This window comes from Heterodontus francisci, chromosome 1 (assembly GCF_036365525.1).
Source record: "Heterodontus francisci isolate sHetFra1 chromosome 1, sHetFra1.hap1, whole genome shotgun sequence".
In the NCBI taxonomy this organism is placed as follows: domain Eukaryota; kingdom Metazoa; phylum Chordata; class Chondrichthyes; order Heterodontiformes; family Heterodontidae; genus Heterodontus; species Heterodontus francisci.
In genome coordinates, this window is record NC_090371.1 from 19955737 (window position 1) to 19982332 (window position 26596).

General features: G+C 44.7%; 1 protein-coding gene across 12 annotated transcripts in view; it reads right to left on the reverse strand.

The window, feature by feature from the left end:
• The window catches only part of LOC137374610 (transcription factor COE3-like), a 517803-nt gene that overhangs the window by 86844 nt on the left and 404363 nt on the right, over positions 1 to 26596 (reverse strand). For 5 of the 12 annotated variants that reach the window (XM_068041551.1, XM_068041855.1, XM_068041689.1 and 2 more), the window contains 2 exons: positions 11171 to 11301; positions 9088 to 9214 (listed from right to left, as the gene is read on the reverse strand). In XM_068041551.1, coding sequence (XP_067897652.1) covers positions 9088 to 9214; positions 11171 to 11301 — 258 coding nt within the window. Of the gene's footprint in view, positions 1 to 9087; positions 9215 to 11170; positions 11305 to 16366; positions 16387 to 20506; positions 20534 to 21321; positions 21339 to 26596 lie in introns of all 12 variants that reach the window. The other 7 variants (XM_068041623.1, XM_068041279.1, XM_068041768.1 and 4 more) reach the window with 4 other exon arrangements.

Below are 26596 nucleotides of genomic sequence, written 5' to 3' on the forward strand. Positions count from 1 at the left end.
CAGTCACACCCTTAGGCTAAGTACTTCAGATTTGGTCCATTCTCAGGAACAGGAGAGTGTGATTACGAGTGAGGCAGGCACGGGGATCCAGAAGGTAGCAATGGAGGAGCCTCAGCCCCTGCAATTATCCAACAGGTTTGAAGTTCTTGCAGCTTGTGTGGAGGAGAACAGGGACTGCAGGAAGGGTGAGCAAGCTAACCACAGCATCGAGGAGCAGGGGGCTATTTAAGTGGGGGAGTCATAGAGTCATAGAGTTATACAGCACAGAAACAGGCCCTTCGGCCCACCGTGTCTGTACTGGCCATCAAGCACCTATCTATTCTAATCCCATTTTCCAGCACTTGGCCCGTAGCCTTGTATGCTATGGCGTTTCAAGTGCACATGTAAATGCTTCTTAAATATTATGAGGGTTCCTGCCTCCACCATCCCTTCAGGCAGTGTGTTCCAGATTCCAACCACCCTATGGGTGAAATTTTTTTCCTCAAATCCCCTCTAAACCTCCTGCCCCTTACCTTAAATTGATGCCATTTGGTTATTGATCCCTAGGCTAAGGGAAATGGTTTCTTCCTATCTATGCTATGAATGCCCCTCATAATTTTGTATACCTCAATCATGTCCCCTTTCAGCCTTCTCTGCTCTAAGGAAAATAACCCTAGCCTATCCAGTCTCTATTCATAGCTGAAATGCTCCAGCCCAGGCAACATCCTGGTGAATCTCCTCTGCACCCTCTCCAGTGTAATCACATTCTTCCTATAAAGTGGTGACCAGAACTGTACATAGTACTCCAGCTGAGGCCTAACTAGCATTTAATACAGCTCCATCATAACCTCCCTGCTCTTATAGTCTATGCCTCGGCTAATAAAGGCAAGTATCCCATGTGCCTTCCTAACCACCTTATCTACCTGTGCCGCTGCCTTCAGTGACCTATGGACAAGTACAACCAAGGTCCCTCTGACCCTCTGTACTTCCGAGGGTCCTACCATCCATTGTATATTCCCTTGTCTGAGAGTCATAGAGTTATCCAGCACAGAAACAGACCATTCGGCCCATCATGTCCATGCCAACCATCAAGCACCTAACTATTCTAATCCCATTTTCCAGCACTTGGCCCATAGCCTTGCATGCTATGGCATTTCAAGTGCTCATCTATATACTTATTAAATGTTGTGAGGGTTCCTGCCTCTACCATCCCTTCAGGCAGTGCGATCCCGATTCCAACGACCCTCTGGGTGAAAATATTTTTCCTCAAATCTCCTCTAAACCTTCTACCCCTTGCCTTAAATCTATGCCCCCTGGTTATTGACCCCTCCACTAAGGGAAAAGGTTTCTTCCTATCTAATCTATCTATGCCCCTCATAATTTTGTATACCTGAATCAAGTCCCCCCTCAGCCTTCACTGCTCTAAGGAAAACAACCCTAGCTTTTTCAGTCTCTCTTCATTGCTGAAATACTCCAGCATAAGCAACATCCTGGTGAATCTCCTCTGCACCCTCTCCAGTACAATCACATCCTTCCTATAGTGTGGTGCCCAGAACTGTACACAGTACTCCAGCTGTGGCCTAACTAGCGTTTTATACAGCTCCATCATAACCTCCCTGCTCTTATATTCTATGCCTCGGTTAATAAAGGCAAGTATCCCATATGCCTTCCTAACCACCTTATCTACCTGTGCTCTTGCCTTCATTGATCTATGGACAAGTACACCAAGGTCCCTCTGACCTTCTGTACTTCCTAGGGTCCTACCATCCATTGTATATTCCCTGCCTTGTTAGTCCTCCCAAAATGCATCACCTCACACTTCTCAGGATTAAATTCCATTTGCCACTGTTCAGCCCATCTTACCAGCCCATCTACATCATCCTGGAATCTAAGGCTTTCCTCCTCACTATTTACAACACCACCAATTTTCATGCCATCTGCGAACTTACTTATCATACCTCCTATATTCACATCTAAATCATTAATGTACACTACAAACAGCAAGGGTCCCAGCACTGATCCCTGCAGTACACCACTGGTCACTGGCTTCCACTCGCAAAAACAACCCTCGACCATCACCTTCTGGCCTCCTGCCACTAAGCCAATTTTGGATCCACTTTGCCAAATTGCCCTGGATCCCATGGGCTCTTACCTTCTTGTCCAATCTCCCATGTGGGAGCTTATCAAAAGCCTTTCCGAAGTCCATGTAGACGACATCAACTGCTTTACCCTCATCTACACATCTAGTCACCTCCTCAAAAAATTCAATCAAGTTTGTTAGACACGATCTCCCTCTGACAAAGACACGCTGACTATCCCTGATTATTCCCTGCCTCTCCAAGTGGGGATTAATCCTGTCCCTCAGAATTTTTTCCAATAGTTTCCCTACCACTGATGTTAGACTCACCGGCCTGTAATTACCTGGTTTATCCCTGCTACACTTCTTGAATTATGGTACCAAAATGGCAGTAAAAAGGAATGTAGTAGTAGCAAGGGACAGTATATTTAGGGGGATGATGCTGTTCTCTGCAGCCGCGAACATGAGTCCCAAAGGCTATGTTGCCTGCCCATTGCCAGGGTTAAGGACATCTTCTTGGGGCTGGAGAGGAACTTGGAATGGAAGGGGAAGGATCCGGTTGTCATTGTCCATGGGGCACCAATAACATCGGTAGGACTAAGAAAGAGGTTCTGCTGCTGGACTATGAGCAGCTCAGAGCTAAAAAGCAGAACCACAAAGGTAATAATCTCTGGAGTACTACCTGGGCCTCGAGAAAATTAGCACAGTGTGGCTCAAAGGTTCGTGTAGGAGAAATGGGTTTTGATTCATGGGGCACTAGCACTAGGACTGGGGAAGGAGTGAGTTTACTAAATAGTGGGCAGAGTTAACTAAATAGTGGGGGGAGTGTTCAAGTGAGGGAAAATTTAGAAAGTTAACGAGAAAGGACAAGGCAATAGTGCAGGGTAGCTATACGGGTAATGATAACCAGAGTGTGACAGAAAGGGACAGAACTTACAACCATAAGAGTGCACCAGAAAATAAGGTTAGAGTAGGGAAAAATGGTAAAAAAGACAGAATTAAAAGCTCTTTATCTGAATGCATGCAGCATTCATAACAAGATGGATGAATTCCTGCCACAAATAGAAATAAATGGGTATGATTTTTTTTTTATTCATTCATGGGATGTGGGCGTCACTGGTTATGCCAGCATTTATTGACCTTGAGAAGGTGGTGGTGAGCTGCCTTCTTGAACCGCTGCAGTCCATTTGGGGTATGTAGACCCACAGTGCTGTTAGGAAGGGAGTTCCAGGATTTTGACCCAGCGACAGTGAAGGAACGGCGATATAGTTCCAAATCAGGATGGTGTGTGACTTGGAGGGGAACTTGCAGGTAATGGTGTTCCCATGTATTTGCTGCCCTTGTCCGTCTAGTTGGCAGAGGTCGTGGGTTTGGAAGGTGCTGTCGAAGAAGCCTTGGTGCGTTGCTGCAGTGCATCTTGTAGATGGTACACACTGCTGCCACTGTGCGTCGGTGGTGGAGGGAGTGAATGTTTGTAGATGGTGTGCCAATCAAGCGGGCTGCTTTGTCCTCGCTAGTGTTGAGCTTCTTGAGTGTTGTTGGAGCTGCACCCATCCAGGCAAGTGGAGAGTATTCCATCACACTCCTGACTTGTGCCTTGTGGATGATGGACGGGCTTTGGGGAGTCAGGAGGTGAGTTACTCGCCTCAGGATTCCTAGCCTCTGACCTGCTTTTGTAGCCACGGTATTTATATGGCTACTCCAGTTCAGTTTCTGGTCAATGGTAGCCCCTAGGATGTTGACAGTGGGGGATTCAGCAATGGTAATGCCGTTGAATGTCATGGGGAGATGGTTAGAGTCTCTCTTGTTGGAGATGGTCATTGCCTGGCACTTGTGTGGCGCGAATGTTACTTGCCACTTATCAGCCCAAACCTGGATATTGTCCATGTCTTGCTGCATTTCTACACAGACTGCTTCAGTATCTGAGGAGTCACGAATGGTGCTGAACATTGGCATATGGTTGCAAGCTGACCAAGACTGGAAACTAACTATTCGAGGGTAGTTGACATTTTGGAAGGATAAGAAGAAAGGAAAAGGAAGTGGAGTAGCTCTGTTAATAAAGGATGAGATCAGTACAGTAGTGAGAAATGATCTTGCCTCGGAAAATCAAGATGCATTTGGGGAGAGGGGCAGAACAGAAAGGAGGAAACTATAGGCCAGTTAGCCTAATATCTGTTATTGGGAAAATGTTGGAATCCGTTATTAAGGAAGTAGTAGCATGACATTTAGAAAATCATTATGCAATTAGGCAGAGTCAAATGGTTTTATGAAAGGGAAATCATGTTTGACAAATTTATTAGAGTTCTTTGAGGGTGTAACAAGGGTGGTAAAGGAAAATCAGTAGATGTAATGTATTTGGATATCCGAAAGGCATTTGATGATGTGACACATAAAAGGTTATTATACAAGTTAAGAGCACATGATGTTGGGTAATATATTAGCATGGATAGAGGATTGACTCACTAACAGGAAACAGAGAGTTGGGATAAATGGGTCATTTTCATGTTGGTAAACTGTAACTAGTGGAGTGCCACAGGGATCAGTGCATATTAATGATTTAGATGAAGGGACCGAGTGTATTGCAGACGATACGAAGATAGGTAGGAAATCAAGTTGTGAGATTGACACTAAGGGTCTGCAAGGAGATAGATAGGTTAAGTGAGTGGACAAAAATTTGGCAGATGGAGTATAATCTGGGAAAATGTGAGGTTGTCCACTTTGGCAGGAAGAATAGAAAAGCAGAATATTATTTAAATGGAGAGAGACTGCAGAATGGTGCAATACAGTGGGATATGGGTGTCCTTGTACATGAATCACAAAAGGTTAGCAGCGGGTGCAGAAAGTTATTAGGAAGGTAAATGGAAAGTTGGCATTTATTGAAAGGGGGATGGAGTATAAAAGTAGGGAAGTCTTGTTACAACTGTACAGGGTGTTCGTGAGCATGCACCTAGGATACTGCGTAGTTTTGGTCTCCTTACTTAAGGAGGGATATATTTGCATTGGAGGCAGTTCAGAGAAGGTTCATGAAATTGATTCCTGGGATGGAAGGGTTGTCTAATGAGGAAAGCTTGAGCAGGTTGGGGCTATACTCATTGGAGGTTAGAAGAATAAGAGTTGATCTTATTGAAACATATAATATTCTGAGGGAGCTTGACAGGGTTCCTCTCCTGGGGGAATCTAGTAGGCACAGTTTCAAAATAAGGAGTCTCCCTTTTAAGACAGAAATAAGGAGGAATTAGTTCTCTCAGAGGGTCATTAATCTTTGGAATTTTATTCCCCAGAGAGCAGTGGAGGCTGGATCATTGAATCCATTCAAGGCTGAGTTAAACACATTTTTGATCTACAAGGGAGTCAAGCGCAAGCAGGAAAGTGGAGTTAAGGTCACAATCAGATCAGCCACGATCTTATTGAATGGTGGAGCAGGCTCGAGGGGCTGAATGGCCGACTCCTGCTCCTATTTCTTATGTTCTTATGGGAGAAGGTGTGCTTAATCTTCTCTCTAGGGACAACAGGTGTAGGGAATGGAATTAAACATTGGCCTGTTTACTGTGGTGGTAGTCGTGGTGATCTGCCCAATGACAGATCCTGTGCACATTTATCCACGCATCACAGTCCTGTGTTTTCCTCTTCAATTGCTAGTAAGAGCCTCCCATTTTTTAATTTCCATGAGAAATGCGCAATATGACTAGGGAAAAATTACATGAGGTGGTTTCCCATTGCCTTCCTCACGTGTGCTTTAAAGGAAACACAAGTCCTCTTCTCAAAGGATCCTCCACCTGTAAGCAATCATTGTCCCTCGAGATTCTTGCTCTTCTGCCATCGCCAATGAAAATTTACTGGTTCCACCGTTGGCATTAGCTCGTAACCCTGAGCATGGGACCCTTATCTGGGCTTGGGGCGACTTGCAAAAGGGCAGGGACGACTATCCTCTGACGTCTCAAATGACCCTGCACTTACTGTACCAGAAACAAAACTTGAAGCACAGAGGCAAAGGCTGAAGAGATTATAAACTACAGCCTCAGCTAAATGTGCAACTACCATATTATGGAAGCACAGTCCAAGGCTGTATTACAGTATAAGAATCTATTTAACTTTGTCATGTTCTCGAATGTCAGGAACACTGCAGTTGTGCAGCGGCCCTGGCGGACAGGAGTTGCTCACTCCAGGACTTGTGTTCTTTGACATCATAGAGTGCTCTCGGAGGGAGTAAGAGCGTAGCAACCAGGTTGTATTATTTGCATATCATCTAATATAAATGGAAGACCAAATCAGTCACTGTAATAAAGCTTGTTATTATAAAAGCCGTAAGCATTGTCACTGAACCAACAGCCCTTTGTTGTGATTGTATCCACTAAGAAATCCTCCAACATATGACAGACCCCCAATGTAAAGAGATCTGAGATACACACAGTTATAAATACATTATAAATATATTATGAATTACTAGTTAGGTCTCGGCTGGAGCACCACACTTTAGGAAGGATGTCAAGGCCCTGAAAAGGGTGCAGAGATTTATCAGAATTGTGGCAGGGATGAAGGAGTTCAGTTATATTCAGAGACTGGAGAAGCTGGGATTGTTCTCCTTACAGCAAACATGGTTAAGGGGCGATTTAAGAGAGGTGTTCAAAATTATGAAGGGTTTTGATAGAGTAAATACAGAGAAACTGTTTCCACAGGCAAGAGAGTCAGTAACCAGCAGACATAGATTTGAGATAATTGGCAAAAGAACTAGACGAGAGCTGAGGAGAAAATTTTTTTTACTCATTGGGTTGTTATAAAACGAAGTTGTGCTTCAACTGAGCTAATTATGTTCTGTGAGAGCCACAGTGAAAGTTGTTGTGATCAGTGAAAATGTGAGCATTGGTCAACGCCCGATTGAGGGGGAGGCTAAGGTATGTTGAGGGAGAGCAGACGCAGCCTAACTTCCTATTACTAGTTATGTCCTGCTTCACTTCACCCTGCCATTAGTGGCCGTGCCTCAGCTGTCTAGGCTCCAAGCTCTGGAATTCCTTCGCTAAACCTCTTCACCTCTCTCTCCTCCTTCAAGACGTTCCTTAAAGCTTACCACTTTGACCCAGTTTTTGATCTTAAAATCTCCTTATGTGATTGGTTCCAAGGTTTTTTCTGATAACACACCTGTGAAGTGCCTCGAGACATTTTACAGCATTAAAGATGTTATATATGCTGCTGCTTTGCATTGCTAGTGGGCACTGGATGCCTGAAATGAGGACAATTTCTCATCCACAGCATGAAAAAGCCATTCAAAGATTCAACCAAATGGCTTGCAGGCAAATCTTCACCCTTTACTATGCTGAATAAACAGGGCCACACATATAGTTACAGTGAGCAAGGAGACTGAGTCCTTTCAAGAGGTTAATACATCTCCCCTCAGCAAGGTGGCCCAGATTAGTGATTCTAGTTTGCTCAATACTCAGCTCTGTGTTGATCCCCTTTGTACCCAACTTGCTGTGTTGGTAGAATTTTTGTAATACCCAATCTGTTGAATAATAATATTTCATAAGGAAATCTATTTTTCAAACTATCGGCTTCTGACACCATAGGAACAGATCATCCAGCGATATTCTGAGAGACTGTTGCCAATCTGACAAAAGTCTAATCAATTTTTTTTATTTGTTTTGTCGGATGTGAGCGTCGCTGACTAGGCCAGCATTTATTGCCCATCCCTAATTGCCCTTGAACTGAGCGGCTTGCTAGGCCATTTCAGAGGGCATTTAAGAGTCAACCACATTGCTGTGGGTCTGGAGTCACATATAGGCCAGACCAGATAAGGACAGCAGATTTCCTTCCCTAAAGGGCATTAGTGAACCAGATGGCTTTTTACAACAATCAACAATGGTTTCATGATCACCATTAGATTAGCTTTTAATATTCCTCTAATTATTAGAAATAGGGGTTTTCAATGTTCCCTAACCAACAGGGCTTATTATTACTGCCTAAAGGTCACCACCATAACCGTCTGACATGAAAGAATATAAAATAATAATAATCTTGCAGAAAAGACAATCTATCACAACGGCAGCACTGGTTTCTGTTGTGTAACTCCAAACCATCACTTATATGCTGATAAGTGCAACTGGAAACCATTACAGTCAGAGGTAAATCCACTCTTCACCCTCTGCTGGGCCCACTCTTGGATCCAAACAAGAAAGAAATCTTGTCACAACAGAGTAAATATTTTCCATCCCTCTCCCTCCAATGATCTAACGACCAACCTCACCCTCCTCACCCCCACTCCATCCCCAATTCAATGTCTCACTGAAAGCGCTGAAGCTTGCAAAGATATGCTTCTCCTATTATTATTCCACTATTGCAATTATTAATTCTGAGGATGTGGGCTTCGCTGCAAGGCCGGCATTTATTGGCCGTCCCCAGTTTCCCTGAAAATTTGGAGCTAGACCTTCTGATTGATATGACTGAGTGACATGCAGCAGCATTTCAGAGGGTGGTTGAGAGTCTTCCATTACGTGGAGAGACTGGAGAAGCTTGGATTGTTCTCCTTACAGCAGAGAAGGTTAAGGGGAGATTTAATACATGGTGTTCGAAACTATGAGGGGTCTTGATAGCGTAAATACAGAGAAACGGTTTCCACTGGCAGGAGGGTCGGCACCCAGAGGACACGGATTTAAGGTAATTGGCAAAAGAAACAGTGGGGGAGATGAGGAGATTTTTTTTTTTAAACACATCGAGTTGTTATGATCTGGAATGCGCTGCCTGAAAGGATGGTGGAAGCAGATTCAACAGTAACTTTCAAAAGGGAATTGGATAAATACTTGAAAAGGAAAAAAATTGCTGGGCTATAGGAAAAGAACAAGTAATGGGACTAATTAGATAGCTCTTTTAAAGATAGGTTGAATGACCTCCCTCTGTGTGATAAGATTTATGGTTCTGTGTTGAGTTGGGTGCCTTGTAAGTAATGACTTCTTCTGTTGTACAACCCAGTGGTGCAGAGGATGCGGAAACCTGTAAGTACAGGAGTACCAAGTGGTATAGCCATAGTGCCCAACACTGACCTGTGTAGACAAATCTCCCTGGTGCTCCTTTACAGAACTGCTTGGACTTGTATGAGAGCGTGACTTCCACCACTCCTGGGATGTGCCGTGGGGGCGTCTGCACTCGGATCGCGTGAGGCGTGATCAACTGGCCGGGAACAGAGAGAGGGAATAATACCAATATTAATGATAAACAGTTAAATGAGGTCAGCCATCCTGAATGGCATGAAAACATGGAGCACGTTGTGTCCCGATAATGGTGACTGTCCATTCAGCGATTCTACAGTAATAGACGCAACTGTCTTGCCTCTACTAGCCTTTGAACTCACATTGGAGAGACTGTAGAAGTTGCGATTGTCCTCCTTGGAGCAGAGAAGGTTAAGGGGAGATTTAATAGAGATGTTCAAAATCATGCAGGGTTTGAGGAGAAACTATTTCTAGTAGCATTTTAGAAAATTTTAGGGGAGTTCTGTTGTCTTAGGCAACATTCAGCCCACGACTGATAAAACAGGCCAACTATTCATTTGGTTCCTGTTTGTGAGGTCTTGCTGCGTACAATTTAATTGCCTGATCTGCCTGGAGAGCAGAAGCTACACTTTTAAAAATTATCTATTGGATTGCGAAGCATAGATGCAAACTTTTTATTTCAGCTTTCCAAACTTTTATGTTTTTTACACTAAAATAAAAGCAAAACACTGCAGATGCTGGAAATTGGAAATACTTTCCGGCACTTTTTGTTTTTGTTTTCTGATCTTACCTTTATTTTTGTTTATTTTTGAATTATTAATAATTTCACAAATTTATATTGTTGAGCAGCTGATGTACTGAGTACAATCAACATACAATCAGAATTAGAATCATAGGAACATGCAGCACAGAAGGCCATTCGGCTAATTGTACCTGTGTTGGCTTTTTGCAAGAGCTCTCCAATTAGTCCCATTCTCCTACTCTTTCCCCATAACCCTACAAATTTTCCCCCATTTGAGTAACTATCCAATTTTCTTTTGAAAGTTACTATTGAATCTGCTTCCACCAAGCTTTCAGGCTGTACATTGCAGATCATAACAAATAGCTACATAAAAAAAATTCCCCTTTATGTCGCCTCTGGTTCTTTTGCAATTATTTTAAACCTCAGTCCTCTAGTTACCGATGCTCCTGCCAGAGGAATCAGTTTCTCCCTATTTCTCTATCAAAACTCCACATAAATTTTCTACTAAATTAACATTGCCAAGGGCTGTTATCTTAACCTGCATGCACGTTCTTTTTATCCTTGAAATTTGCCCTCTCCAGGCTCGGTCTGGACCACGGTCCCCAGCTACCCTCTGGCATCCTGCCCGGGGGATGATAGGGATTCCCGCATGCGTCGCCTTAGGCACTGCACGTTGACAAGTTATTCGACCATGGAAGGGGGCTGCAGCAATAACAGCTGAGTCCAATCCTGTTCTCACCCAATGTTTACATGCTGCATATTTTCCCACAAGGGAGGAGTGGGAGCGTTGGATATAGATCAATAGAGAGAGAAAACCTCCACCCACACCCCCTTCCCCTAACTGATCTTTTACTCTTCCTAGCCCAGATGTTCTGAGACTCTGGCCAAGATCAACTGACCCAATGCAAGGGGAGGGTGGGGAAGCGGGGAAAGAAGGTTCAAACCCGGGACCTTCTGGGTCTCTATGTCTCAGAGTGCCAAAGTTGTGAAGCGAAATCACGGGCCATCAATAAAAGAACGTGTCACAGTGTATTCCCTGGAGGCGGAGATGTAATAACAAGAGACAGTCTAGCAAAACATCCAAGCAGCTAATTTATGGGAAGCATTGGTACAGGATCGGGAATAGATCATTGACCCATGGCACACCCCATCACCCCCCACCCTCCCCGCACCCACACCCCCACCCACTTAGGGAACAGTCTCCAAGGAGAGAGACTGAGGAAGCAGAATAAACAGAGATGGCTGGAGAGAAATACATTATTATTATAATTATTTTGTTTAAAAGTTCGTCACACACATTTAAAACATTTACGGAGCTCTTGTTCCTGTGGGGGTAACACCTGACTTCATCCTAATCGACAGCACACTGTGTTTTTTTTAAGATTTAGGACATACCTCACTCCAGACCAGCATTGTTCCAAAAACAACCTGCAATCCATCAAAGAAGTTGTCTCCGATAATGATGACAGTGGCTCCGCCTGTAGTCCACCCTTCACTCGGGCTAATTGCTTTGATGCATGGAGTGGCTGCTTTGCAAGAGAAAAGACAGAGCTCTTTAGCACCTCTGGAGATTTCCGCCTGTGCATAATCTGGACCACTTTAACTCTCACGTTGCTTCCCTACTTCGGAATCACAAACACGTCTCTTGCATTGCACACCTCAAGCGATCCCCGTGTCACAGCGAAACATCACGAGTAAGGTGATCGTCCATTCGCACCGTCCCGAAGTGGCCACTGTCCTCCTCAGATACCACGTTAGCAACATAAGAACAGGAGGCCATTCAGCCTCTCCAGCCTGCTCCACCATCCAGTAAAATCAAGGCTGATTTCAATCTCACCTCCACTCACCCGCCATTTCACCAGTAACCCTTAATGCCCTTGCCTAACAAAAATCTAGCAAACTCAGTTTTGAAATTTTTAATTAACACCACCCTTCACCCTCACCATCAGCTTCAGTAGCTTTTTTTGGGGAGAGAGTTCCAGATTTACACCAGCCTTTGTGTGGTGCCCAGAACGGAATGCAGAACTCTAGATGAGGTCTAAACAGAGCTTAATAAACATTAAAATTCAATCTTCTTGGTTGTTCATTAATTACTTGGATACAGCAACAACTTGTATTTATAAAGCGCCTTTAAATGTCCCAAGGTTATAACGGAGTATTATAAAACAAAATAAGACTCCAAACCACGTCAGGAGATAAGGAAGATGACCTTGCATAAAGGAAGTTATAAAAACCTTTATAAAATGCCGGTACAGCCCCAACTGGAGTATTGTGTCCAATTCTGGGCACCGCACTTTAGGAAGGATGTGAAGGAGTTAGCGAGGATGCAGAAAAGATTCACGAGAATGGTTCTAGGGATGAGTAACTTCAATTACATGGATAGATTGGAGAAGCTGGGGCTGTTCTTTTTAGAGAAGAGAAGATTAAGGGGAAGTTTGATAGTTTCAAGATCATGAGGGGTCCGAACAGAGTAGATAGAGAGAAACTGTTTCCACTGGCGGAAGGATCGAGAACCAGAGGACACCGATTTAAGGTGACTGGCAAAAGAAGCAATGGCGACATGAGGAAAAACATATTTTATGCAGCAAGTGGTTAGGATCTGGATTGCACTACCTGAGATTGCGGTGGAGACAGATTCAATCGAGACATTCAAACGAGAGTTAGGGCGGCGCAGTGGTTAGCACCGCAGCCTCACTGCTCCAGCGACCCGGGTTCAATTCTGGGTACTGCCTGTGTGGAGTTTGCAAGTTCTCCCTGTGTCTGCGTGGGTTTCCTCCCGATGCTCCGGTTTCCTCCCACATGCCAAAGGACTTTCAGGTTGATAGGTAAATTGGCCATTATAAATTGCCACTAGTATAGGTAGGTGGTAGGGAAATATAGGGACAGGTGGGGATGTGGTAGAAATATGGAATTAGTGTAGGATTAGTATAAATGGGTGGTTGATGGTCGGCACAGACTCGGTGGGCCGAAGGGCCTGTTTCAGTGCTGTATCTCTAACTAACTAACTAAAATTGGATAATTAACTGAAGCAGAAAAGTTTCAGGGCTATGGGGGGGGGGGGGGGGGGGCAGGGGGAAAGGTGGGGTAGTGGCATCAGATGAGTTGCTCTTGCAGAAAGCCAGCATGGACACGGCAGGCCAAATGGCCTCCAAATGAGCTGTAACCATTCTATGACCCTATGATAGGCGAAGATGTCCAAAAGCTTGGCCAAAGAGTTAAGCTTTAAGGAGTGATTTAAAAGAGGAAGGTGAGTTAGAGAGAGATGGAAATGTGTCGAGAGGGAATTCCAGAGCTTAGGGCCTAGGCAGCTGAAGGCACGGCTACCAATGATGGAGTGATTAAAATCAGGGATGGCCAAGAGGTCAGGATAAGAGGAGTGCAGAGGTCTTGGAGGGTTGTGGGGCTGGCGGAGATTACAGAGATAGGGAGGGGTGAGGCCATGTGCGACTTGAAAACAAGGATGATAATTTTATAATCGAGGCATTGCTCAATCAGGAGTGCATGTAGGTCAGCGAGCACATGAGGTGATGAGTGAATGGGATTTAGACACAGGCAACAGAGTTTTGGATAACCTCAAGTTTATGGAGGGTAGAATGTGGGAGACCAGCCAGGAGTGTGTTGGAATAGTCAAGTCTAGAGGGAACAAAGGCATGGATGAGGGTTTCAGCAGCAGATGAGCTGAGATAGAGTTGCAGTCGGACATTGTTACTGTGCTGGAAATAGATAGTCTTCTAGATGGCGTGGATATGTGGTTGAAAGTTGATCTTGGGGTCAAAGATGACACTGAGGTTGCGAACAGTCTGGGTTCAGACTGAGACAGTTGCCAGCGAGAGGGATGGAATTAGTGGCTCGGGAGTGGAGTTTATAGCGTGAACCGACGATGATAGCTTCAGTATTCCCATTAAATAAGGTGCAGGAGCGGGAAACGAAGCCATTACAGGTGATTATCTGGCTACGATTAGATAAGTAAGAATGGAACCAGGATAGCGTATATATTCCACATAATCTCCGTTAATAATTCAGTGATGTGACCTTCTTTAACATTTGATACAAAGGAAGTCACCTATGACCATTCAGCCCTCCAAGTAGCATCAGTTGTGGCTCAGGTGGCAGCACTTTTGCTTTTGAGCCTGAGTTCAAGTCCCATTCCAGAAACTTAAGCACAAATATCTAGGCTGACACTGATGGAGTGCTGCACTGTCAGAGGTGCCACCTGTCAGATGTGATGTCCACTGTCTTAGATGGATGTAAAAGATCCCATGGTGCTAGCCTGAAGACAGCAAGTGGCCTGGCTGATATATATCTCTCAATCAATATCAATACTTACAATCTGGTCGTTATCAGAATGTAGTTTATGCAAACTGGCTGTTCCTACGTTACAACAGTGAACAGTGACTACATTTCAAAACTCCTTCATTGGTTGTAAAGTGGTTTGGGATGTCCTGAGAATGTTGTGAAAGGCACTATATAACTGGATGACTTTAATCATGTTTCGGATTGTTAAATCCTAATGCAAGGCTTGAACCTACAAATTCTGACCTAGATGGGGAAGTTCATACAGATCTGCTCATTGATGAGATGAAGGAGGCTGGTGTCAGGATTCGTTCATCTGTCCTGTCTTCTTTTGGTGACCTTAATGGTGAGGCACGTCAACAACCTGCAGAAATTGGCCCTGAAATTCCACAGGGATTTGCCCACTCTCCGGCCTGAGCTCCAGTGGGAGACCAGTAGGAATCTCTGAGCAATGATAGAAATGGGATAGCCATTGACGCCCTTTCTCCGGGATGTGCTGCTGGCCTCCTGACAAGGTCATGGCAGGGGAACTGCCACAGAATTTCCAGGCCTTTGTCTCCAATAACAGGGGGTGAGCAAAGAGTGGGGCGGGCAGTATTAGAACTGTCCCATTTGATTCCTCACCCAAGTCAAGTATTCTATGGTTAGGCACAGATTTTGTTTTAATTTATTCATAGGATGCGGCTGTCACTGGCAACCATTGCTCTCCACTCCTACTCCCACCTCACTCAGTTCTCTATTCAAGGATGAAGACTTGCCTGGGCTGGATTCATGGTTGATTCGTGTGGTTCCATTTTTATTTATATAATCATAGCCAGAGAATCACTTGCAATGGCTTCTCTTCCAGCTCGTGCACTGTTACCTCTGGTGATCTATCCATGGCCCCTTCATTTTTCTCATCTACATTCTGCCCCTCGGCGACATCATCTGAAAGCACAGCATTAAGTTTTCACATGTACGCTGACAGCACTCAGCTCTACCTCCCCAACACCTCTCTTGACATTTCCACTGTTGCTAAACAATCAGACTACTTATCTGGCATCTAGTACTGGATGAACAGGAATTTCCTCCAATTAATTATTGGGAAGACTGAAGCCATTGTTTTTGGCCCCGCTCCAAACACCATTCCCTAGTTACCAACTCCATTCCTCTCACTGGCAACAGTCTGAGAAGAAGCCAGACTGTTCACAACGTTGGTGTCATATCAGACACTGAGATGAGCTTCCGACTACATATTCGTGCCATCATGAAGACTTCCTATTTCCACCTCCGCAACATTTCCCGACTTTGCCCAAGCCTCAGCTCACCTGCTCCTCATTCATGACTTTGCTACCTCTAGATTATGCTATTTCAATGCTCTCCTGGCTAGTCTCCCACATTCTACCTTCCATAAACTTGAAGTCATTCAAAACTCTGCTGCCATATCTTAACTCACACCAAATCCCATTCCCCTATCATCCCTGTGCTCGCTGACCCACATTAGCTCCCAGTCAAGCAATGTCTTGATTTTAAAATTCTCATCCTTGTTTTCAAATCCCTCCATGGCCTCACTCCTCCCTATCTCTGTATTCTCCTCTAGCGCTCGTCCAATTCTGGCCTCTTGCACATCCCCGATTTTAAGCACTCTACCATTGGTGACTGTGCCTTCAGTTGCCTCGACTTTCGGCTCTAGGCTCTGGAATACCCTCTCCATATCTCTCTGTCTCTCTACCTCAGTTTCTTCCTTTCAGACACTCCTTAAAACCTACCTCTTTGACCGAGCATTTGGTCATCTGACCTAATATCTCCTTAATATGGCACGGTGTCATATTTTGTTTTATACTGCTTCCCTGAAGTGCTTTGGGATGTTTCATTATGTTGAAGACTCTTGATAAATATGTTAATGTTGTTGTTGATTTGTGTAGGTGAAAGGACAGAATACAACTGACACAATGTAGTTTCCGAGTGAAGAAACATCTGGGTGCAGCTGACTGAACTGTATCTGTATGGGTAGAGCTGAGAAACACTAAGGGGCAAAAAACGTTAGTGGGGGTTGTATAAAGACCCCCAAACTGTAGTGGCGATGTTGGGAATGGCATTAAACAGGAAATTAGAAATGAATGCAATGAAGGAACATCTGGAATTATGGGTGACTTTGATCTGCATATAGATTGGGCAAATCAAATTAGTCACAATACCATAGAGGAGGAATTCTTGGAGTGCATACGAGATGGTTTTCTGGACCAATACGTTGTAGAACCAACTAGAGAACAGGCCATCCTAGACTGGGTATTATGTAATGAGAGAGGAATAATTGACAATCTAGTGGTGCGGGACCCCTTGGGGACGAGCGACCATAATATGATAGATTCTGAGACAAGGGTCCTGAATTTTAGTCAAGGAAACTACGAAGGTATGAGATGCGAGTTGGCCATGACGGATTGGGAAACGTTACTTAAAGGGATGACGGTGGATAGGCAATGGCAAACATTTAAAGAGCACATGGATGAACTGCAACAATTGTTTATCCCTGTCTGGCGCAAAAGTAAAATGGGAAAGGTAACCAAACCATGGCTTACAAGGGAAATTAGAGATAGCATTAGATCCAAGGAAGAGGCATATAAATTTGCCAGAAAATACAACAGACCTGAGGATTGGGAGCAGTTTAGAATTCAGCAAAGGAGGACCAAGGCATTGATGAAGAAGGGGAAAATAGAGTATGAGAGCAAGCTTACGGGGAACATAAAAACTGACTGTAAAAGTTTCTATAGGTATGTGAAGAGAAAAAGATTGGTGAAGACAAATGTAGGTCCCTTCCAGTCAGAAACTGGGGAATTTATTATGGGGAATAAAGAAATGGCTGACCAACTAAATGCACACTTTGGTTCTATCTTCACAAAGGAGGACACAAATATCATACCAGAAATGTTGGGGAACACAGGGCTTCGTGAGAGAGAGGAACTGAAAGAAATCAGTATTAGTAGAGAAATGGTGTTGGGGAAATTGATGGGATTGAAGGCTGATAAATCCCCAGGGCCTGATAGTATGTATCCCAGAGTACTTAAGGAAGTGGCCCTAGAAATAGTGAATGCATTGGTGGTCATCTTCCAAGATTCTATAGACTCTGGAACAGTTCCTACAGATTGGAGGGTAGCTAATGTAACCCCACTATTTAAAAAGGGAGGTAGAGAGAAAGCAGGGAATTATAGACCAGTCAGCCTGACGTCGATAGTGGGGAAAATTCTAGAGTCCATTATCAAAGATTTTATAGCACAGCACTTGGGGAACAGTGGTAGAATCGGACAGAGTCAGCATGGATTTACGAAAGGGAAATCATGCTTGACAAAACTACTAGAATTCTTCGAGGATGTAACTAGTAGAGTTGATGAGGGGGAGCCAGTGGATGTGGTTTATTTGGAATTTCAGAAGGCTTTCGACAAAGTCCCACACAAGAGATTAGCATGTAAAATTAAAGTGCATGGGATTGGGGGTAGTGTATTGTTATGGATAGAAAATTGCTTGGTGGACAGGAAACGAAGAGTAGGGATAAATGGGTCTTTTTCTGAATGGCAGGCAGTGACCAGTGGGGTACTGCAGGGATCGGTGCTAGGACCCTGGCTATTCACAATATAGATTAATGATTTAGATGAGGGAACTAAATGTAATATCTCCAAATTTGCAGATGACACAAAACTGGGTGGGAGGGTGAGTTGTGAAGAGGATGCAGAGAGGCTTCAGGGTGATTTGGACAAGTTGAGTGAGTGGGGTAAATGCACGGCAGATGCAATATAATGTGGATAAATGTGAGGTTATCCACTTTGGTAGCAAAAACAGGAAGGCAGATTATTATCTGAATGGGTATAAACTGAGAGAGGGGAATATGCAGTGAGACCTGGGTGTTCTCGTACACCAGTCACTGAAGGTAAGCATGCAGGTGCAACAGGTGGTAAAAAAGGCAAATGGTATATTAGCCTTCATAGCGAGAAGATTTGAGTGCAGGAGCAGAAATGTCTTGCTGCAATTATACAGGGCCTTGGTGAGGCCACACCTGGAATATTGTGTGCAGTTTTGTCTCTTTATCTGAGGAAGGATGTTCTTGCTATAGAGGGAGTGCAACGAAGGTTTACTAGACTGATTCCTGGGATGTCGGGACTGACGTATGAGGAGAGATTGAGTCGGTTAGGATTATATTCTCTGGTGTTCAGAAGAGTGAGTGGGGATCTCATAGAAACCTATAAAATTCTAACAGGACTTGACAGGGTAGATGCAGGAAGGATGTTCCTGATGGTGGGGGAGTCCAGAACCAGGGGTCATAGTCTACGGATTCGGGGTAAAGCTTTCAGGACTGAGATGAGGAGAAATTTCTTCACCCAGAGAGTGGTGAGCCTGTGGAATTCACTACCACAGAAAGCAGTTGAGGCCAAAACATTGAATGTTTTCAAAAAGGAGTTAGATATAGCTCTTGGGTCTAAAGGGATCAAAGGTATGGGGCGAAAGCAGGAACCGGTTACTGAGTTGGATGATCAGCCATGATCATAACGAATGGTGGAGCAGGCTCGAAGGGCCAAATGTCCTACTCCTGCTCCTATGTTTCTATGTAACTGGGCCCAAAACCCAGGTTTGGGAGGAAATAAACAATTCTGTCTGTTAATTCATTATACTTCTGACTCTCTTAAGCTCAACAAACTTATTTTCTTCAAAAAATGCTCCCTGTTCTGAATAAATTAAACCTTACATTGACCAGTATGGTGATAAAGAACCTTCCAGAATTTGAACTAAATTGAAGTCACATTACCTCACTTTACGGGATTTGAGTGTGATATCAGGGGATAGCTATCAATGAGGCAACTTGTGACATGACTCACAGATGCATCCATAAATCCATTACTCATCAAACCATTGCTGAGCTGGACACTACACAACGGAGACAGTCAGCAGAGAGCTCACCTTGCCCTGTTCAATGATGTAATCATCTGTTATTCTGGGGAGAGGTTTTTCTCAATTTGTGCACAAGGGTGCCAAAGTGTGCGCTGCAGGGCTGTACATACAAACATACAAATTAGGAGCAGATGTAGGTCATTCGGCCCCTCTAGCCTGCTCCGCCATTCAATAAGATCATGGCTGATCTGTTTTGTGTCTCGAATTCCACACTCCCATCTATCCCCGATAATATTTGATTTCCTGGCCTAACAAGAATCTTTTTTTTTTAGAACATTACAGCGCAGTACAGGCCCTTCGGCCCTCGATGTTGCGCCGATCATCTGACCTACACTATTCCATTTTCATCCATATGTCTATCCAATGACCACTTAAATGCCCTTAAAGTTGGCGAGTCTACTACTGTTGCAGGCAGGGCGTTCCACGCCCCTACTACTCTCTGCGTAAAGAAACTACCTCTGACTATCTATCAGCCTCCGCCTTAAAAATATTCAATGACCCCACCTTCACCACCTTCTGAGGCAGAGTTCCAAAGCCGCACAACTCTCTGAGAGAAAAAAATTCTCCTCATTCTCTGTCCTAAAAGGGCGACCACTAATTTTAAAACCTAGTTCTGGACTCACCCACAAGAGGAAACATCCTTTCCAGATCCACCTTGTTAAGACCGTCCAGGATCTTATAAACTTCAATCAAGTCTCCCCCTCACTCTTCTAAACCCCAGTGAAAACAAGCCCAGTCTGTCCAACCTTTCCTCATAAGACAACCCACTCATTCTAGGTATCAAACTGGTAAACCTCCTCTGAACCGCATCCAACGCATTTACATCCTTCCTTAAATAAGGAGATTAAATAAGGATACCAAAACTGCACACTGTACCCGGGTAGATACACACAGCTTAAAATCACCAAGCACTGCTTTGCTTCTCCAGTGAGGATCTAAAGCCAGGCCCCAGAGTTGAGAAGCCAGTGTCCAGGTGAGTACACTGGCCAGGTGAGTCCACACCAGCGCACCCCCACCCCTCCCCCACCCACTCCCCACCACCCCCTTTCCCCAAAGTCTGTTCAAGGCGATGCACTAATATGGCAGTGTCACTGGTTAATGCTCTGGGTGCCCCGTTAGCCTCTCGTCCCGTGTGCTGACTGACAGCGACGTGTCTTGGGGCATCTGGCATTTGACAAATCGGAAGTGAGTCAATGTCAAACGGCTGCACTCCTGGGGAATTAATGAGCAAATATGAGGAAAAAAAAGGCACGCAGCCTGAATCCTGACGGATCAATTAGATCGAGTTTCACTCACTGACAGAGAGAAGAAGCCTTTTCTTTTGCCATCAGCAAAGGCCAGCTTCAATTCCTCGGCCTTATCCCACTGTCTGAGCCAGCCCCATGATTAAAGATGAAGTTTTTTTGTGTTAAATATCCCAAGCGCACATTGTCACAAAAACACAAAAAGAAATGAATGATGGAAGGCGCATTAGCCTGGAGGTCAAAGGTAAGTTTGCAACGACGAATAATGTTTATCTACACGATTCAATGAAGCTGCTTGCTTGAGCTGGCTCATTACTGGGGAGCTTATATTTTCACTGCCCATTGAAAGAACCAGTCTTAAATCAGAGGTGGCCTGTTCGGGCCTTCACCTGCACGGCAGGTTGAGTTGAGGAGCATGGTGTTTGATTAACCCTCTTGGAAACGCGCTCCTTTCTTTACTCCAATTCCCTCCCCAGTTTAAGTCTTCAACTTAATGAGGATTTATGATGCAGTGTTGTGACCTGAGGTAGAACAGAACTTGTCACCATTTTGGGAGGGGGTGGGGTTTGGTGGTAGCGCTTTGCATTTTTTTCTTTCAAGTGCAGTTATTATTCCTTCTCCTTCCTTCCTCTCCTGACAGTCGATGGGGCAGGGTCCCCCAGGGTGAGGGGTGCCCCAGGTAACTCTCCCTTTTTTGACTTTCTTTTAGGGCCAGTAGGGTCACTGACTGTCGGTGGGCTGGTCGACCATGGGAGGCGGGGTGTGGCGGCAGCACCCGGTGAGACCGATCCTGTCATTCTATCTGTGTTCAAGATCATGAAGGTTTTTGATAAAAGTAAACAAGAAGCAACTGTTTCCACTGGCAGGAGGGTCAGTAACCAGAGGACACAGATTTAAGGTAACTGGCACAAGAACCAGAGGCGAGATGAGGAGAATTTTTTGCACATGTCGAATGCACTGCCTGAAAGGGAAGCAGATTCAGTCGTAACTTTCAAAAATAAATTGGATAAATACTTAAAAAGGACAACACTGGAAGTCCATGAGGAAAGAGCAGAGGGTGTGGGACTAATTGGATAGCTCTTTCAAAGTGACGGCACAGGTACGATGGTCTAAATGGCCTCCTTCTGTGCTGTAAGATTCCATGATTTGTTCCCACACACAAGCTCAGTTGTCAAGATGTTCCCGATGAGGACAATTAGGTATGGAAGGCCAGTCTGATTTTTACCCGTCCTGAATGCAAGAGGACAGAATTGAAAAAAAAAATCAGGAATGCCTGGTGATGGGAATTACATAGAATTTGCAACAGAGAGGCCATTCAGCCCAAATGATCTGTATCGCTGCTTATGCTCCACATGAGACTCTTTCCTCCCTACTTCATCGCACCCTATGTGCACCGAATGAATCTATCAGATTCAGTGCTTTCATATTTGCTCACTAATTTCCAGGGAGTGTTGTATCTTCACGTTGACTCCATTCTGATCGATTAAATGCCACATGCCTCTTAGGCACAAGTATATACACACAAGCGGATACACTGGAGGATACACACACACTGAGATCCATGTGTGTGCGTGCTTGGGATATACAAATTTACACATATGCACACATACAAGCACAGTCGTGGGCAGATGCTCTCTCTCACACACACACACACGCACATGCGATCTTGGATATATGTACACAGGCGCACACACACAAAAACAAACAAATAATAACTAACACCAGGTCATGGATACACACAGACATTTAGGTCCCAGTAGTCATGACCATGCTGCCCTCCACAGGTAATATTCTGCCCACTCACATAGAAACAACCCACTGAGAATATTTAGCATTTCACGATACACCCACCAACCAATCTTGATGGTCTCCACCTGGGGACATAGAATGGGCCTTTGGAGCTGAACAATGAAATGGGCTCAGCTAAAACTTCCACTGACAAGGCACCTTTTTACCGAGGAAGGGGAATGTTAATTTAGTTAATACTTAACATGATATCATTTCTGTCTACTTTCAAAGAGCTTTTTTCATAAATAGGGCTAAGGCTTCCCTTAACTGAGGTAATAGCTATGTGCTCACCTCTAGATTTTAGCCAGCAGTAAAAATTGTTTCATCAGCAACTTTAAATATTACAATTCCTTAAAATTACAGATATAGGTTACATCGGAAACACAGGAATATTAGGAACAGGAAGAGGACAGTTCTCAAGCATGCTCCAGCATTCAATTAGATCATGGCTGATCTATATCTCAAATTCATTTACAGGCCTTTGCTCCATATCTCTTGCTACCTTAACCAAAACAAAAATATTGATTGCAGTCTTGAAAGCTCCACTTGACACCCCACCATCCACAGCCTTTTCATAGAATCATAGAAAGTTTACGACGCAGAAAGAGGCCACTTGGCCCATCATGTCTGCGCCAGCCAAAAAACGAGCCACCCAGTCTAATCCCACCTTCCAGCATTTGTTCCAGGTGCTGGAAAGTGGGATTAGATTGGGCACCTAGGTTTTTCAGCCGGCGCAGATACGATGCGCTGAATGGCCTCTTTCTGTGCCATTACTTTTCTGTGGTACTAACATGCTTCTGACATATTGGGCTGGAGTTTGTGCTGGAGGTGGGGGAAATCCTGCCTCTGCCTTTTCGTGCCCCCTGGAATGATCCTCCTTTTTTTTGCCGACGTGTACCCTGTCCCTTTAAAGATGGGATCCCGCCTCCAAGAGCTGCCGGCCAGTCACAGGGCTGACAGCTCAGCAGTATCAGCAGCTCCACTGGGAGCAGTGGCCACTGCCAGTACTGCAGAGGCCTCAGCCTCAGGCCCAGTGCTAGAACAGCTAACCTCAGGTTAGTGAGGCGGGGTCACCGGGACCAGGCTGGAAGTCCCCGGAGAGGGTGAGTGGACAGGAATTGGAGAGTCAGGAGGTGGGTTACTCAGAACAGAATTCCCAGCTCCAACCTGCTCTTTTAGCCATGGTATTTATGTGGCTGGTTCTGTTATGTTTCTGGTCAATGATGACCCACAGGATGTTGATAGTGGGGGATTCAACGAAGGTAATGCCATTGAATGTCAAGGGGAGCTGGTTAGATTCGCTCTTGTTGGAGATGGTCATTGCCTTTTTTAATTTGTGCATGGGATTTGGGTGTCGCTGACTAGGTCAGCATTTGTAACCCATCCCTTCCCAAATTGCCCTTGACACCTGAGTGGCTCGTTCGGCCATTTCGCAGGGCAGTTAAGAGTTAACCACATTGCTGTGAGTCTGGAGTCACATGTAGGCCAGACCAGGTAAGGACAGCAGATTTCCTTCCCTAAAGGACATTAGTGAACCAAATGGGGTTTTATGACAATTGATGATCGTTTCATGGCACCATTACTGAGACTAGCTTTTAATTCCAGATTTTTATTAATTAATTGAATTTCAATTCCATCAGCTGTCGTGGTGGGATTTGAATCCTGGCACTTGAGTGGCGCAAAGGTTGTCAGGGCCCATAGCCTTTTTTTTTTATTTGTCATGGGTGACCACACCATCCTCCTGTGGCACCTCTCCTCTGTCACCCAGCTGGATGGAATTGCCCTTGCCTGGTTCCATTCTTATCTATCAAATCGTAGCCAGAGGATCACCTGCACTGGCTTCTGCTCCAACTATTATCTCTGATGTTGCCCAAGAATCTATCCTTGGTCCCTCTTATTTTTTATCTCAATGCTGTCCCTCGGCACCATCATCTAAAAAGACGATGTCAGGTTGCACATGTATGCTCACAACACTCAGCACTACCTGACATCATCTCTCTCAATGCCTCCACTCTCTCTGATTTGTCACACTGCTTGTTCGACATCCAGTATTGGATGAGCAGAAATTTCCTCCAACTAAATATTGGGAAGACTCAAAACATTGTCTCTCGTCCCCACCACAAACTCCGTTACCAAGTCACTGACTCCATCCCTCTCCCTGGCACCTGTCTGAAACAGACTGTTCGCAACTTTGGTACGTACTTGACCCCGAGATGAGCTTCCAACCACACATCCGCTCCATCACCAAGACCACCTATTTCCACCTCCGTAACATCGCCCAATTTTACCCCTGCTTCAGCTCATCTGCTGCTGAAGCACTCATCCATGCCATTGTTACCTCTAGACTTGACTATTCCAATGCACTTCCAGCCGGCCTCCCATCTTCCAACCTTTATAAACTGGTGCTCATCTAAAACGCTGCTGTCTGTGTCTTAACTTGCACCAAGTCCCATTCACTCATCACCACTGTGCTCGCTGACTTACACTGGCCCCCAGTCCGGCAATGCCTCAATTTTAAAACTCTCATCCTTGTTTTTAAATCCCTCCATAGCCTCATCCCTCACCTCCGCTAACCCAGCAAGCCTTTAAGATCTCCACACTCCTCCAATTCTGGCATCATGCACACCCCAATGTTAATCACTCCACCATGGAATGTTTTGCTGTGTCAAAGGCATAATATAAATGCAGGTTTTTGTGTGCGTGTGTGACTGTGTGAATGTCAGGTAGGGATGGGGTACAGTAGCATAGTGGTTATGTTATTGGACTAGTAATCTCGTGGCTCAGACAAATGATCCGGAGACACCATGGCAGCTGGGGATGTTAAATGCAGTTAATTAAATAAAATCTGGGGGAAAAAAGCTAGTTTCAGTAATGGTGACCATGAAACGACTGGATTCTTATAAAAAGACATCTGATTCACTAATGTCCTTTAGGGCAGGAAATCTGCTGTCCTTACCCGGTCTGGCCTATATGTGACTCTAGACCCACAGCAATGTGGTTGACTCTTAAATGTCCTGTGAAATGGCCGAGCAAGACACTCAGTTATATTCAAGACTCACCACCACCTTCTCAAGAGCAATTAAGGATGGGCAATAAATGCCAGGCTTACCAGCAGCACCCACACCCACAGAATCATGGATTTATTACAGTACAGAGGAGGCCATTTGGCCCATCACGTCTGCACCGGCTCTCCGAATGAGCAAATTACCGAGTGCCATTCCCCTGCCTTCTCCCCGCAACCCTGTACATTCTTCCTTTCAGAAAACAGTCTAGTTCCCTTTTGAATGCGTCGATTGAACCCGCCTGCACCACCCCTTCAAAGAATTTTTAAAAAGGTGGGGATAGGATCCAGTTTGCCTGTGTTCAAACATATTAGCTACTCAGAGATAACAGATGGCTACTTGGGTGAGCTGGGACCCATGCCATCATAGGTAGTAGCACCTTCCACTGTTAATAAAAATATAGAACCTTAAAGAGCTCAAACTGCAGAAGTTTTAGTGGTTTTAATTACGCTTAAAGAAACAGTGCATCCATTACCCGTGTGCCCGCTGGCCTACACTGGCTTCCAAAGCAACACCTATGATTTTTAAATTCTCATCCTGGTTTTCAAATCCCTTTGTGACTTTTTGCTCCACTAAACCTCCAGCCCGACAATCCTTCTCAGATCTCTGAACTCCTCCTATTCTTGTCCTCTTGCGCATCCTCGATTTTCATTGCTCCACCATTGGTAGTCCTGCTTCAGCTGCTGAGGCCCTAAGCTCTGAGGTTCTTTCCCTAAACTTTCCCAGTCTCTCTCTTCCTTTAAGATGGCACAAGTTTTGATCACCTGTCCGAGCACCTCCTCATATGGTTCAGTGTCAAATTTTGATTATGCTCCTGCGAAGAGCCTTGGGATATTTTATGGAGTTAAAGGTGCTGTATAAATACAAATTGTTGTGATTGAGGAATATTTTAAATAGTAGTTTGACCTGTTAAGTTCTCAAATTTTGAAAAATTCATTTTCAGCTGTGGTGTCGCTGGCAAAGCCGGCATTTATCGCATACAACTAAGTGGCTTGCTAGGCCATTTCAGTGGGCTGTTAAGAGTTCACCAAATTAGTGTGGGACTGGATTCATATGTAAGAAGCCTGATTGAGGCGATGGGCTCTGAAAACATTCCGGTAATAGTACTGAAAACCTGTGCTCCAAAACTAGCCCCGCCCTAGCCAAGCTGTTCCAGTACAGCTACGACACAGGCATCTACCCTGCAATGTGGAGAATTACCCAGATTTGTCCTGTACACAAAAAACAGGACAAATCCAACTCGGACAATTACCACACTATCAGTCTACTCCTGATCATCAGCAAAGTGATGGACTGCACTATCAAGCAGCACTTGCTCAGCAACAATATGCTCACTGATGCTCAGTTTGGGTTCTGACAGGGCCACTCAGCTCCTGATCTCATTACAGCCTTGGTTCAAACATGGACAAAAGTGCTGAACTCAAGATGTGAGGTGAGAGTGACTGCCCTTGACATCAAGGCAGCATTTGACCGAGTATGGCATCAAAGGGCCCTAGCAAAACTGGAGTCAATGAGAA